Below are 15,214 nucleotides of genomic sequence, written 5' to 3' on the forward strand. Positions count from 1 at the left end.
TTCCAGCAATGAGACTGAAACTAATACACACACACATCCTCCTCATCAATCCAAGCACTCAACCTCAAAAGAACAACAAAGACTGTATGCACTACCTTATCCAAGTCAGCACATTATAAATCCAAGTTACACATATGCAGTAAAGATGTATAGTTTGTTTGTGCCCTTTTCTTATGTCCTTTGATTCTTAACATTAGTGGAAAAATTAACTTGTATAGCTGTTTTTAATAATATGGTTTATAATGGTTTTCAGTTGTGGTTGTTTGTTACACATTAGTAACATAACTATTTTAAATCATAATAAAAATGGTAAATTAGACCAGATCTTAAAAGTCAGTCTAAGATTCAAAACTCATTATATTAGAAAAAAATGAAAAAAAAAACCTGCACGTGTAACATGAGTTTAATAGTAGAATCTAAACTCCTCTTCAGTTGGTTAAAACCCACAAATTCCAAGAGATATTCTGAGGACAGAAACTCACACTCTAACATTTATTACTTCTGTAACGTGTAAGGGAGAAAATGATGATTAAAGCCTAATAACAACCATTTTTGGTTTTACCCCACATATTGCTCAGTTACAGTATTTGGTCTAATGCTCAGATGAGCATTAAGACCTCAGCAAGATCTAGTGTGCACAAAACAGAGTTCCCCATCTTGTGCAGTGTCCATTGAAGGACAGGATGCATACCAGGCTGGACACGTCTTCCTGTTAGAAGGGAGTTTTTCCTTCCCACTGTCACCAAGTGCTTGCTCATAGAGGGTCATCTGATTGTTGGGGTTTTCTCTGTGTTATAATTGGGTCCTAACTTTACAATATAAAGCACCTTGAAGCAACTGTTGTTGTGATGTAAATATGATGATGATGTAAATAAAACTGAATTGAACTGAAAGTAGAAAACTAGTCTAATACATTTTAGCTTTAACGTTTTATTCTTTACCCTTTTCTGGATGTTATCACAAATTAATTTTAGAATTAAAATGTATGTCAGGGGGATAGATCAGTATGCAGTGCAGGCAGGATTTGACTTTAGAGTGATAAAAACTGCTACGTTGTTAGATTTTTAGTCTGCTCTGTTCTCACCTCTGTCCCTGTAGTTTAGACTAAGCGCCAACAATGTCCATGCCTGCTAAACATGCACACCTGACTCCACGGTGTGTATGCGTCTTTTAGAAGCACCGCCCACCTCTGATTCTTGACCTATGATCGCTCACGCGCTTCTAGCGTCATCTCCCTTTGGACTTGCGTGTCAACATGGCGGCTTCCATGGCATCCCAGGCTGTAGCGAAAGGACTGAGGATAGCTACTTCAAAGCACATACTTCTCGACAAAGCGAAGGTAGCGTTACAGCTTCTCTTGCTGATGTTACAGTCTGCTGCTCGGGCGGGGTGGCTTCGTCGCTGTCAGCGTCTCACGGTTAGGGTTAGCGTTAGCAGGTTAGCATGTGTGAGCGGACAGAGGTTTGACAGATCAAAGTTAAACAGTCTGACAGTTCACAGGTGACGTAACAATGCCGTCTTCAAGTCCTGCAGTAGGTCTAATCATGGAGGCTGTTATATATACGCGCTGCTCTACAAATGATAGTTAATCGGCAAGAGCTTGTGTGAGGAAAGCTTTTCTAATGCAGTTCTGCATGTGAATGTTACTCGTGTACACTACCTGTCACTATAACTGTGAGTCTGTAAGTTTGTGCGTTTAAGATATTTTTAATTTCTCTTTATTGCGTATAATTGAACTGCAAGGGTCTTCTCGTCAGTAAGTTATTTTGCATGCTTAGGTTCAGCACTTCTACAGTGGGCTGTGTGACCTCTGATGAGTAAAAGTCATAGTGTACAATTCCTCCAGCCTGGCTCCATTTCAGATAAGACCCGAGTAAAAAAGGTTAACCCTTGCACTTTGAGCTTCCAGCATGTGTGTGTGAGCTGGAAACAGCAGCCAGCAGAATTCGCCTGATTAGAGTTGTCTAAGTACACAGTGGCAAATGCTTACAGTTGCACAGTTTCTCATTTAGCAAACAAAGCATTTGGTCTGGTAATTGCAAAGAGTCTTAAACATGCTGCCAGAGCTACAAAACATAAATCCCCACACCCCCTGCACTCTATTGACTAACAAACAAACCCAGTCACACAGAGCTGTGCTTTCATAATAAATTTCAAAGCTCCAGGACAAACAGATGAATAAATTACCATGTTATGCTGTACTGTCAGTTTGATGCTTTTCTGCGCAGTCGGTATCTGAGAACTGGTCTTTCAGGTTGAGGTGTTTGCATAGGTATTTGGAACATTAGTACAAATGCCCATAGTGGGTGGACAAAGCAGGGACTTCTCATGCTGTGTTTACCTTTCATATTTACTCCCAGATGGATTCATATTGATGGAAACGTATTGTTTTTACAAGTCAAACAGATTTTATGTGCAGTGTGGTAGAGTATTTTTTATAGGTATTATACCTGGAGGAAAGGTGATTGACTGAAAAATAATTGTGCTTCATGCGGATCGAAAAGAAAATATGTAAATTGAACTTTTTCTTTTATCCAAATTTGTCCACATTAGCTTGGTAAATTCCTAATGCTAAAGCTATTAGAGATAATTACATGCTACATCTCAGTATCAGGACTCATTATTATTGCTTTTTAGCTTTAATATTATCAGTTATTACAAACTATTGTCAGAAATACATGTTTTGTTTTGGTTTTTTTATGTCATGTGTTAATCTAGTTGCTTCTTTCTCTGCAACCATTCCAAAAGTATAGAGAGGCCCACATTTTACTACACATTTTATAAACATATATCTGTGCATCAGGCCTTTTTTTTTTTTCCCCCATGTGGCTGCTGCACATAGCTACAGTAGCTGTGCATTATTTTCTGAGTCCTTCCGAAATGTGGGCAACCTACAGCGTACCTTGCCAGAACATCTTGGATTGGATGCTGCTTTGATAATTTGCTGCTCACATGGTGCCTTCTATTTAGCCACATGTCTGTGTTTTTTTTTTTGTTTTTTGTTTTTTTTTTTAAATTTAATTTAATTTTGTTTTATTTTTTCATAATTGAAAACCTTTGGTTAATATTATTACCTAAATCAAAAAAAAAAAGTCCCAACCAAGGCAACAAACTGCATGAAACATTTCCATTATTTTTTTTCTCATTTTCCACCTACACATTCCTTAGAGCAGGGAATGGGAGTCGATGTAAAGGCTGCTATTGTTATATTTTTTTCCTCTAGCATTAGTTCATTAATTTTTAAAAAAAAATTTGCACTATAGGATTACTAAGTCTGCTATTATTATATGTCAAATATATGTGTTTTTTATTTATTTATTTAAAAAAATTATTTTTTATCCATCGAAGAAAACGACTAAGTTTGCTAGTGGACAACTCCTTCACTCTTATTTTGAAAGGTCATTTGGTGCTTAAAATCTGGCCTTTCCAACTTCTGTTTTTTCAACTGGCTATCTTGCTAGCCGGGGGTGAAAAAAGAAATGTATTTCTTTTTTAGCACTTACAGCAACAACTATATGAAATATCTCTGAAATTGTTGAACCTGCATCAATAACCAACATATCTGCATAAGGTAAAATTTAGATATGTCAGTGGAGGCCAGAGACCTGGCCTGAACTGTTCCTTTAAAAAGTAAACTCTAACAAAAGTTTTTATCTCATGTTTACTGGCTCTTTACCCGCTCGTCTTCTGCTTCTTTCACTTCTTTCGCTTCTGTCTCTCTCTCGTTCGGGCCAGGTGATAAGAGTAATGATCGGGGATTTTCTCTGGTGTGTAGCACAGTATCAGGGCCTGAACAGATTGACAGTCAGGTATCGCTACAATAGAATCAAATCAGCTTTGACAGTATGTCAACTAAGCTGTGGAATTCAATTTGCAATGATTTGTCAACAACAATGCACAGGACATTGCAATATTCAGATGGTTAGGCTCCAAGATACTCCTTAAAGGAGGAGTGAGATGTTGTTGTTATTTTTTTTCTCTCTCACACTCTCTCTCTCTCATAAATCAAATCTCCTGAATTCTTGTCTGCACACCGAGATAATCCTCGGGCTGTTTTTCACTGTCGCTGCACAGGGATGAATTTGTAAACCTTTGCTAAGTTTTTATTTTTTGTATGGCGTGCGTGCTTGGTAATACCCCAACTGTGTTGAAGCCCAGCGTGGTTTGAAGGGGTACACTGGGAAGAAAGGTGTCTCAATGAGACTCAGTCCTGAATATTTTACAGAACAGGGTGGAGAGCCCTCTGCTTGCAACGACTTCTTTTGCTGGAACTTCAAACGACGGGAGGCTCCCCCATCTGTCTCAGCAAGAACACATTTACATTTCCTCCCCGCAAGGGATACTGGAGGACGAAGTTGGCTCTAACTGGATTTGAATATCGTTCGCCAAGGTTAATAGCCATTTCTGTAGCTGGTGAGGTGCTTAGGCTTTTTCAATAATTTAGAGCGGCTGCAGTCATTAGGAAATGTTGCCAGCCTCTGCAATGAGTAAATGCACTCCTATCAGCTTAACTTATGCTGTTGTTCCAGTGTAGATAATGAGGGAGAAGTGGGAGTAATGCTGAAAATTACTTGAGAAAACAATGTCAGTGATGGCTGACAGGCGTAATTCATTAAAAGTGCAGTATATTGAAGATCATGTTCAGCTTCTCTATCATCTGTGAAATGAGACCTTCAAAGATTGAGTTTTCCTGGAACTACCCTTTGTGCAAGTCATAGGGATCCGATTCATTGAAAATTCTGACAGGGTCCGGCTGGCTGGCTGATCTCTCTGTGCCATAAAGGCGGTGATTCCACTAGCACTGCGTGAGTGAAGAGAATGTGTTACAGAGCACAATGGCTGCTGCCACTTGTAATAAGTACGCTGTAGTACTCTTTGCACAGTTTTGCCTAGATATCGACCATCTTGCCTGCTTAACCTTGGCATGCATGCCATGATCATTTTTAACGTGGTGACGGCATATTAATCTGAACTTATTGATGAACAAGATAATTAAGCCATCAGCTAAAAGCAGTGCGTGGCTATTAAAGCACAAGGGGAAGGCTTTTGCAATTCATGAGCTGTGACTGAAGGTTTGTGCCTGTGGCAAAGTTCACAGATATATGGGACTGAACTTTGCCACAGTTGCGCATGCTTGTATTAACTTCTCCTTATTTACTGCATTATCTTCCCTTTAGACCTGACACCTTTGAATTTGACTCCCTCCTCATATTAACTATGCTAATTACTGAAATCCCTATCTGTAGAGACACAACAGTCAGGTTTTCCTTTCTTAAGCCTGTCTGCAGGAGATTAGACCTGCCCTGCCTAAAGACCTGCCAATGATGCAAATCTCACTGATCTAAATCCTGGAGCCATGCTCTACTGCTCCCGTCTCTATCTCTGCTCCGCTGTTCTATCCCCGGCTCTGTAACAGGCAGATGTCATTTCTCTCTCCTAACTGGAATGGTCTGAGCGTGACCTTAGCTTTTTAAAAGGCAAGGGCAAAAAAAGCTACAAGTGGCTGGTAGCAGTAATAAGAGCAAGAGCACATCTTTTGTGCCATAACCAGAACAAAATTTAATTCACCACTTTTTTTAAATTTATTTGTTTTGTCCATGTGATCAGAAAGGTAAATTCAGAAAAAGTAAAGTCCTATAGTGTAAAGAGCCTTTCTCTGGTAGCTACAACAGAATGAATAGGCCAATCATTTGAAACGCTTTAACATAACTTTTTAAAGGGAGTTATGTAACCTGCAATTTTATTTATTTATTAATTTTCTTTTGGATAAACTAAATAACCTATTTGTGCTTTTATCCAAATCTATAGAGGCACTGCCACAGTTGAGGAGTAAAGAGAGGCACTTGTGCCACGAACACTCAAGTACTATATTAATTAGAGCAGATAAGGCTCTTTGAATTAGTCCACTAAAGCTTCATGAGGCATACTTGTGCTGCTTTAAATGGAAAGCATGGCTGTGATTCATACTGGCATGTTTGTGAACACAGCTTCTTCGCGTCGTCCATCTCTCTTATTTTATGTCACCTCTAGCACAGCTTACTACGCAGCGCTTGTCTAATCGCAAGACAGTTTGTATTTATGAGATGCAACGAAGTAGCCAAGTGCCACCTCATTAACAGAGTAACACTGTGCGATCAGTATAGCAGTGACTCTGATAGTCACACAGAGGACTGCTCAATGTGATTCAGCATGTGCTCGTGCGAGTGGACACTATAAATTTCCCCTTTTAATTTTTCCTTGGATGGTTAGCTAAATGGATGGGGAAAAGAGATGAGTTCATAACCTGAATGGGAACAAATCAATTACATAGAATTGATGAACTGGCAATCTGTTAATTTCTTAAACATTTGATAATGCCCCTTAAGGAGCATTCTGGTTAATTAAGTCTGCAGTCATTTGTCTTAACTAATTAGGCAGTGTCATTTCAAAGGGTTAGGGACTGGCCATGACAAATAATGAGGATTTTAACCTCACCAGACATCTGGGAATACCGCTTAATAATATGTGATATTCAGTGACTGTGATTCGCAGTTTGGAACAAGTGCATAGGTTTGTAATAGGTGAGAGTAAGGACTCATTTTTGTGCAGAAAAAATGGGACTTAACAGCCAATAATAAAACGTCAGTGTGTTGCTAAAATTGCTTAAAAATGCTTAACTCTATTGTGATACATTAAAGAAGAATGTCCTTGTATACGGTCTAATGCATCAGTATTGAAACACACTGTTGTCCTGAAAAGTAATTGTTTCTGTACATAATAACAAAAAAGATGTGCATGGGAGGGCATGAGTGGTGAGAGCGGTGTGCCAACCAAAGCTCATTTAAAAATCTGGCCTTGTCAGCTCTTGTTGTGAGAAGTAGGTGCCACTTTTCACTGAGTGTGTGATAAGCTGCAGCCGCTGTGAAGTGCATGCAGCTCCAGTCCTCAAGTTGGTGATATTGTCTGTAAAGTGTCTAGATAAGCCTGAAACTAGGTTTAACAGATATACAAAGAATATCCGATATCAATATGCTTATTTCTTATATTTTATGTAAAGTAGAATAGAATATATTGGTATTTCGTTATTTCCCCAGGCATATATGCAAATTGGGCATTTATTCTACTTTCAAGCTCTACTGTGCTTTTATAGTGTTCCTTAAAGAAAAACAAAGTTTTCACTCTGAAGCTGTAGCATGGAATTTGTAAAAATAAACAAACAAAAAACACTGATTAGTTTCTATTTAGAAGACAAAACCAGATCCAGCAAAAAAAAAAAAAAGTCTAAAAAAATCAACAGTTGAAAACCCCGGTAAGACCCGAATTGGAGATTCACCCATTTTAAGTTTAGCATCTTAGCAAAGACAATATATTCCGCACGTCTTCTAGACACAACTGAAGCTTAATGCTAACCTGCTTGCCAACTTGCCCAATAATACAATCTGAACAGGATTTTTGGTTTCGTTGTTAAATGTGCTGAAGACTGTTTGTAAATGTTCTGAAGGATTGTTGCCCAGTCCCTGATGACTGTGACCTGGTGTAGCTAAAACCAAAGAAATGTTTTTTGATGAGAAAAATGTTATTAGATCTTCATCAGAGCTCCCCTTTTTTCTGCCGTTGCATTATATGTGCTTAGGTTTGAGCATGTGGCAGCAGTGCATTCATGCACTAGATGAAACTGAATCCTTTTTGCAATTACAGATGCTGTTTGATAAAACGATCTGTTGTTCTTTTTACAGAGCTTGCACGTGGACTTGGCACTGAGGAATGTATTTTATCTTTATTTTATTGATGCTGACCTTTCATTTTCTAGTGTTTGCTGGTTTGACAGCCGTACAAACTAGGAAAAACTTTAGAATATGTCATGCTGCGCCATAAAACTGCTGGTCTTGCTCTGAGGACCTGTTTCCCAGACATGTATTAAGCCTAGTTCAAGGTCTTTTCTTCAGTCGATATTTTTTAAAAATTTAATCCAGTACTGGGCTTAATACATGTCTGGGGAGCTGGATGAAGATGTGCTTCAGCACTTGAATTAATAAGAATGATGTTAAAGGCACAGACCATTGTTTTTGACGCTCATTATTCTTTAAATGTTGAGTTCCAGATGCCATCAAGGATGGAAGTTTAGGTTTCCCAATAGGTAGCACTAATGGATACAAACTGTCCTTTGTCCTATCTTTAATTGGTTCTTTAAATTATAGCTTATAATTACAACTCTGAATGTCATTGTGTCTGTCTTTCTTTTCCCCATGATTCATGGTGACAGTGTGGGAGAAATAGATCTGCTGCTTGGTTTGTGTTTGATGTACAGGACATGCTGGTGTTAGACTCCTGTCTTTCATTTACATTGCCCTGTTGGTAATTATGGTTTTACCGTAGCAGCATCCAGTTATGTTTTTCTGTCTTCTTATTCAAGCACATTAGCATGCTAACATCTGTTAATTATTTCTGAATATCAAAGTACAGCTGGGGGTGATTGGCACATTGGTAATGGTGATGTATATGTTCATAAATGTCCAACTTATCAGTGGCTCTCCTGAGATATCACAGCTCATCCTTAAGGGAGCGTGAATTCAATAGCTGTCAAATGTAAATCTCATAATGGTGCTTTATATGAAAAGTCAGGAGGTGAAGGTAAAACATTGTATATGTGTAGTTAAAATCCACTGGATATTGTGGCAGTTCATTGCAGACATACTTTCATGCAATAAGGAGGGGGACCAGCAGATTTACGTTTCCAGCTGCAGAGCCTTCTTCCTACTGGAAATAAAAACATAATTCTTTGTTTTCACTGTAATAGATTCTAGGTGTAGCAATGCACCTATGGCAGTTTACTGCAACTGACAGCATATACAAACAAAAATTAACTTTTGCATAACTTCATTTTAATAATTGTACGACATTATTAAACTAAACAACTTTTCCCAAACTACAATAAGTTTAAGGATCTTTTCTCACTTACCAGAAAATAAAGTGCTCTGATATTAGGAACCGGCATAAATACTCAACTGAAAGTGAGCTGCTGTACATTCATCTTCACCTGACGTATTTGACTTTACAAGACTAAATCAGATGCAACAGATTTATATAACAAAACCAATGTCAGTTTCTTACATCATTTTTTCATAGGTAAGATATCGACCACGTTTTCTTTTTAACTCTATAAATCTTTCTCCATAATTTTCCTCATAACTGCTTTGGTCTTTTGCTCATGCCGAGGCTTCTGACTTGTGAGGTTTGGATTGGTTTAGCTTTAGCTACTTTTCCTTTGTTAGCTTCTTTAAAATGTCCACGTTCAGGTGATGCAGATGAGTTAAGCATCGGATTACATTTGTCTTTATAAATGTTTTTCAGACTGGTCCCTCTGTACTTGAATTTATGTCCTCACTCACACTGAAGAGTTTCCATGGTGAAGACATGTTAGCATGCGGATTTAGATGTGCGTGCAACTATAGACCAGCTTGTAATCAAACATCTGGGAGGCTGTTTGGCTGGTCATTGGTCTGTACTGAGAATGCTGGAAATCGGTTGATTTAAATCACGGATTGATCGGTGCATCTCTAATAAAAAAAAAAGTCTGCTTTTTTTCTGAAAATGGAGAACAAAATAAACACCGCAGGCCATTTCAGAATTTGGCAAGTTAGGAATTCTGAGCAGTGAATTCCTAACTTCCTCTCCTAACAAAGAGGACTTTCATAATGCTTAAATATTTTAAAAGCCCCTTTGAAACGTCCTGATTGGACTATTGCAAACTTTGAGCTCTTAAAGGAGTGTCATGCAGGTTGCATCGATACAGATTTGCAGTGTCCTCATGAATATGCCTGCTTAAAATTGCCTTAGTCTCTCTAATGTTGTCAATAGCCTTTCTTTATTTTTGCATAGAAACTAGTAAGGATCAATCCAGGGTTGACTTATTGAAAATTTCCTGTAATGGAACTCACTTTGTCCTGCCATCAGGGCTTTTGATTGATGATAGGCTTTTTGTAAGTGGGATGGTGTCTTGTTCAAGGTGCATTTCTGACTCAGTGCAGCTGTTTACTGCCTTAATGTAGCTCTTCACAGTGTATGTAAGAGATTTATCTGTGTATATATAATGTATAAACTTACTAAATAAACAATTCAGTGAGATAATGTAAGGTTATTTGTTTTTATTTATTTATTTATTTATTTTTATTGAGTTCTGAAAGGTGATGACTGACAGTGGCTCCTGTTAAAGTACGTCTCCTGCTTCAGTGCAGCCTCTTCACAAAGTCACTTCATCACTAGTGTAACAATAGATACCATTAGGTTCTCATATTGCTCACATTTCTATATAACAGTTTCCATAAAGTACTGAGTTTTATTACCGCTTTGTTTGTCTGTTTTTAAGAATGGTTTTAATATAACTGTTACAAAGGTAATATTTTAGGAAAGCTGCTGAACTTGTTTGAATAAATGTTATAATAGGACTAGCTGGAAACTAGAGTTTTTTGGGGGGGGGGAATAGTGAAATTGATTTATCAGATGATTTCCTTTATGCGTCACTGGACACTTTGTTAGTTACACCCTGTTAGTACTGGGTTTGGACCCCGTTTTGGACTCACAGCTGCCTTAATCTTTCGCGGCATCAATCCAGCAGCAATACTCAGATCGGCTGCACAAACCAAGTACAGTTCACACGGTCCCTTGTGAACTGTACCTCAGTTTTATGTTTTTAGCTTGCACTTGGTGTGTGTGGTCTTCTGCCTTTATAGCCCTGTGCCTCAAGTTTGATGTGTTAAGCATTCAGAGATGCTCTTCTGCACACCACAGTTGCAACAAGTGGTTATTTGAGCCTTCCTATCAACTCGAAGGCTTAGTTCTCCTGTGATCTCGGGCATCAACATTTTCTTTTACAGGCCATTCAGACCTCTGTAAACACTAGTGATGGTTGTGAGGAAATACCCCAGTAGATCAGCAGATTCTGAAATAGTTACACCAGCCTGTCTAGCACCAACAACCGTGACACATTCGAAGTCACTTAAATCAGCTTTTTCCGTATACTGATGCTCAGACTGAACCAAAGCAGGTTCTTGACCATGTCTAGGTGCCTAAATGCATTGAATTGGTTCCATGGGATAAGCTAATTTGTGTTAATGAGCAGTTGAAAAGATGTACCTAACAAAATTATACTTTGCATACAACATCTTAGTTATATAGATAAGGGTAACTGGTCATTTTTATGAACTTTCCAGCAACGTCTTTGAAAAAATATTAACATAAGGTGAAGACACTGCTTAACTGTGCACCACTGCTACATGTGCAGCAGTGTGGGGAGTATTATAAACAAAGGAGTCAGAACCACTCTTATTTTGATTTTTCAGTAATCAAATGAATCGTTTTAAATATGCTATTTAATGTTTTGTGAGTACATATGTAATATGTAATTACTACGAGGATACGTGAATTTCATTACATTGCCGAAAGATATCGTGGGGTGGGGTCTTTCTTTTACAGCCACAGTGCTGAAGTCTCTTGTAAGATAAATAGCTTGTGTTGAGAGATAATGTTCCTGTACTGTTAACAACTGCCAAGGCAGAATCACATCTTCACTCACTATTCGCCGGATCCTGTCTAGACTTACTTCCAAGAAACAAATGTGTTGTTTGACCCGCCATGTCAACCCTTTGAATTTTTGAGTAACAGATTGACGAGCAGTGCAGCATTGACTCTCGGCTGTTTATGGGCCTGATCAGAGGTGATTGCCTGCTTTGTAACCTTCCCCTGTAAATTAAGGCTTATGGCTCCAATAAATTTTCAAGGGAGCTGGAACTGCTCTGTCAGATGGTGACTTTTTGACATTGTTCTACTCTCATAGTGATAAAGACAACTGCTCTAAATTAGCCCTAGGATATTGACTCCTTAAGTTTAACAGAAGGGCAAATGACAAAGTAGTGGCATGTCTTGAAATGACTTTGCAAAGTGCCAAGATCAGACATACCCTAACTGTGATGACACTTCTCACAACAAGTGTTGTTTGACATTGTGCATCCTGCTCTCAACTAAGCATGAGACTGCACAATTCTGTGCCTCTTAGGAGGAAGAGAAGTCCTGATGTTGCACGATGCCGCGCTGATAACCATATGGTCCAGCCAAAGAGGTGTTTTGGGACTAGTGTTGTACATACCAAGATTTTGTCCTTCAACACCACTGGTGGATCGGTACAGCTGCGACAAGGACTTGGCAATCTGATGCATCTGCTGCCATAACACTATCTGTCCTCCCTGTGCCTCTTTGTGCGAGGGCACAACCAGTGAGTGTTCTGGAAAGAGAGTGCCTGCATGTCTATTCTGCTCATTTCAGTGTTGCAACTACTCTTGTTTGCTTGTTTGTTTTTTGCGTGTAAATCTCATCATAATTTAGTGCAGGGAAATATATGTATGAACTGTGGTCTTTAGATTTGTTTACCTATTTGCAATTCTTCCATTTATGTTAACTATCTAATAAGGTGCTTTTGATGTGAATAATTTTTGCAGATACTCATGGAGCAAAGGACCATGTAAGGTTTTTAGTTTTCTTTTTGTAGTTCTCAAGGGTCTTTGGCACATACACATGAATGTGTATCATCTATTCGTTTAATTACACTTCATCTTGTCTTTCAAATCTAATATAGCCATAATACATGGAGCACTGACTCAGTTAAGGCATACTTTTTGATTTGGAGATTTTTCTATTTTTGCAAAGCAATGTGCAAAAGCGCCTCTATTTTACTGTACTTTTCTAGACAAATTTTATTCGCAGTTTACAGCAATAACCTTGTGCACCAATACTTTGTTGGAGTTTTACTTTACTGTGTTAAAGGGAAGAAAATTGAAATATTGATCAAGTAAATAAGCAGACAACCCATCAAGATATGGCTAAATGTTTGATGTTTGCTTTTAGCATTAAATAAAAAGCCCTGTTAGGATCCATCTTTTCTACAGTGTATTGCTGTGACATTTTCTGATCACTCGCTGAATGCCAAGACTCTTGCTGCAAGCATGCCAAAAGCAAAATCTTTCTCAGAATAAGTGCTTACTCAATTTAACTTCAGCTTCCCTTTCCTCTTCCTAATTTAAATTTAATAGTAAAGTTATTTTTCCGTGCTTTTGCATCAAATCTAAAATGCAGTTGCGCAGGTATAAAGAAGACAAGGTTGAGCTAATAATAGAGTGGTATGGCATTAATACTGTATGACTTTGTGGTTAGTTTGGGGTTATTCCTACCTCCTGGTCATTTGCGTGTTCCTGTCCTGAAGGGAAAACCGGAGACAATTTGTGTGGGCCTGTGACGGTTTGTCAGTGGGCCAAGTTCTTTGAAAGTATGGCTGGAATGAGAAAGGGGACGTTTTTACTTTTTGATTTACAGAGGAAATTGTTCCTTCAGTTTTTTTTTTCTTCTGCCTCCTCTTACCTTACCTTCATATATTAATATAGAGATCATTATTTATCATTGTCAACACTCCACCTCTCTTTCTCCAGTGTGCCCCACTTCCTTCACTTAGATGCATCCATGAGAGGGATCTTGAGTGCTTTTGTCTGTAGAGAGGTTTGCTCTGAATACTTTATCCCATCTTGGGCCCATTGCATACAACTTTGTTTGTGCCAGTGTCTAGTCTAGTCACCATTGTGCACAGCAAACCTTGTGTCTATTCTTGTCATCTTTGTGTGTGCATTAAGAATAAGTAGAGCAGTAGTTAGGCTGAAGGACTGTGTAGGATTGTCTCTGGAGTGCTGCTGATGATAATTACTGTAGAGAGTGTGTCTCGAGGGACTGCAGGCCAGCTGCCTGCTTGCCTCCCTGCCTTACTGCCATACTGTCATCCACCACTTGCAGCTTTTTTGGTTTTTGTTTTTTTTCCAGGGCAGCCATGCAGTACTCAGATTATTTCTCTTCCTGTCAAGATGTCAGCACTATCATGACTTTCTTGTCTGATAGCACAGTGCAGGACTAGAAATGGCTAAAACCATAACTGTGTCAATGATTAGTCTGAAGGGGATTTTAAAGTAGTGATATCTTTATATGGTTCACAGTATTTATTGTTAAGGTGGCAAATATATCTGCGTTGCGGCATCTGAGGAATTGGCTAATATAAAAGGTTTCGTAATACTGTAATTCCCATTTGAAACTTTTGTTTAAGCCTTACTGTTTTCCTGTTACTCAACTTTGAAATACCAGAGTTTATGCAATAGCCTTGCATAAATATTAGCCTTACAAAATGACAGTTAACTAAAATGTTCCTGTATTTTAAGATCTGACAGTGATCGAACGTAGCGTCCACTCTGTTTAAATATTACAAAAAAAAGAAAAAAGAAGAGGAAGTAGCGTAGGCCGGGCAGTTAATTGATGTTTCTTTTTTAATTAAAACAAAGTAAATTGAAAATGAAATGAAAGCAATAATTAAGAAACGGTAATTGCAACACTATGATAAAGATTATTGTGCAGTGTTTCCTTTGCAGTCATGCTCTTGTTTCCTTGTGTTGTAAATCCATCACACTTCTTTTACAGTGGTACATTTGTTACTCCCCAAAACCCAAACTTGGTGTTATATTTAAAGTTCAAGAAAATCCAGTGCAAAAACACATTTCCATGAATTACTTTTTTTCACTTTCATAGCATTTCTTTTGTGTCTCACCCATGTTACTCAGAGAACCAGGGTTATATTGATGGCCTTAAGTTTCCAGATTCGGCAACTAAATAAGCATCAAATAAACATGATTTAAATATTGACCTGCAAAATTTTAAATAAGATTTCAGCATTAATCAGCAGCCCTTACTTGAGCATTTTATGCCAAGGCACAGTGACCTCATTATGGGGGTGCATGTTTGCTCAACACCATCCTACGTCACTTCACTATGTGGATTTTTACATTAATTTGTCACCCATTTTTATATTGTTATCAGCAGTAGTAAGAGCACATCTTTGATACAGACTATTTGTCTGTGGATCTGTGGCACAGTAAAAATGTGCCTCAGGTTTCTTTCCATTCTCTGGTGTTTTGCCCAAGGTAACTGTCAGTGCCTGGAGGGCCACCTCAATCCCTACCTGACTTTCTCAGTATGCAGGGGTTGTTATTTTAGTCTGGATATCTTTTTCACCCTCGCTCACCCTTTCTTTGGGTGACAGTGAAGCCTTATTAGTTTGAATTTATTTAACTTTTGTAAGTAGTTTTTCTAGACCACAACAGTGTTTCTAATAATATATGCATAAGTCAAAGATAGCTGAAGATGCCTCCTGTGG

General features: G+C 38.3%; 1 protein-coding gene across 1 annotated transcript in view; it reads left to right on the forward strand.

The window, feature by feature from the left end:
* Positions 1 to 1,191: 1,191 nt before the first annotated feature.
* suclg2 (succinate-CoA ligase GDP-forming subunit beta) overlaps positions 1,192 to 15,214 on the forward strand; it is a 93,133-nt gene continuing 79,110 nt past the window's right edge. Inside the window, exon 1 of the mRNA XM_031752402.2 lies at positions 1,192 to 1,339. Within this exon, the coding sequence (XP_031608262.1) occupies positions 1,256 to 1,339 (84 nt within the window). The 5' untranslated portion in view covers positions 1,192 to 1,255. The remainder of the gene's footprint in view (positions 1,340 to 15,214) is intronic.

Source organism: Oreochromis aureus, linkage group 5 (genome assembly GCF_013358895.1).
Source record: "Oreochromis aureus strain Israel breed Guangdong linkage group 5, ZZ_aureus, whole genome shotgun sequence".
NCBI classification, from domain to species: domain Eukaryota; kingdom Metazoa; phylum Chordata; class Actinopteri; order Cichliformes; family Cichlidae; genus Oreochromis; species Oreochromis aureus.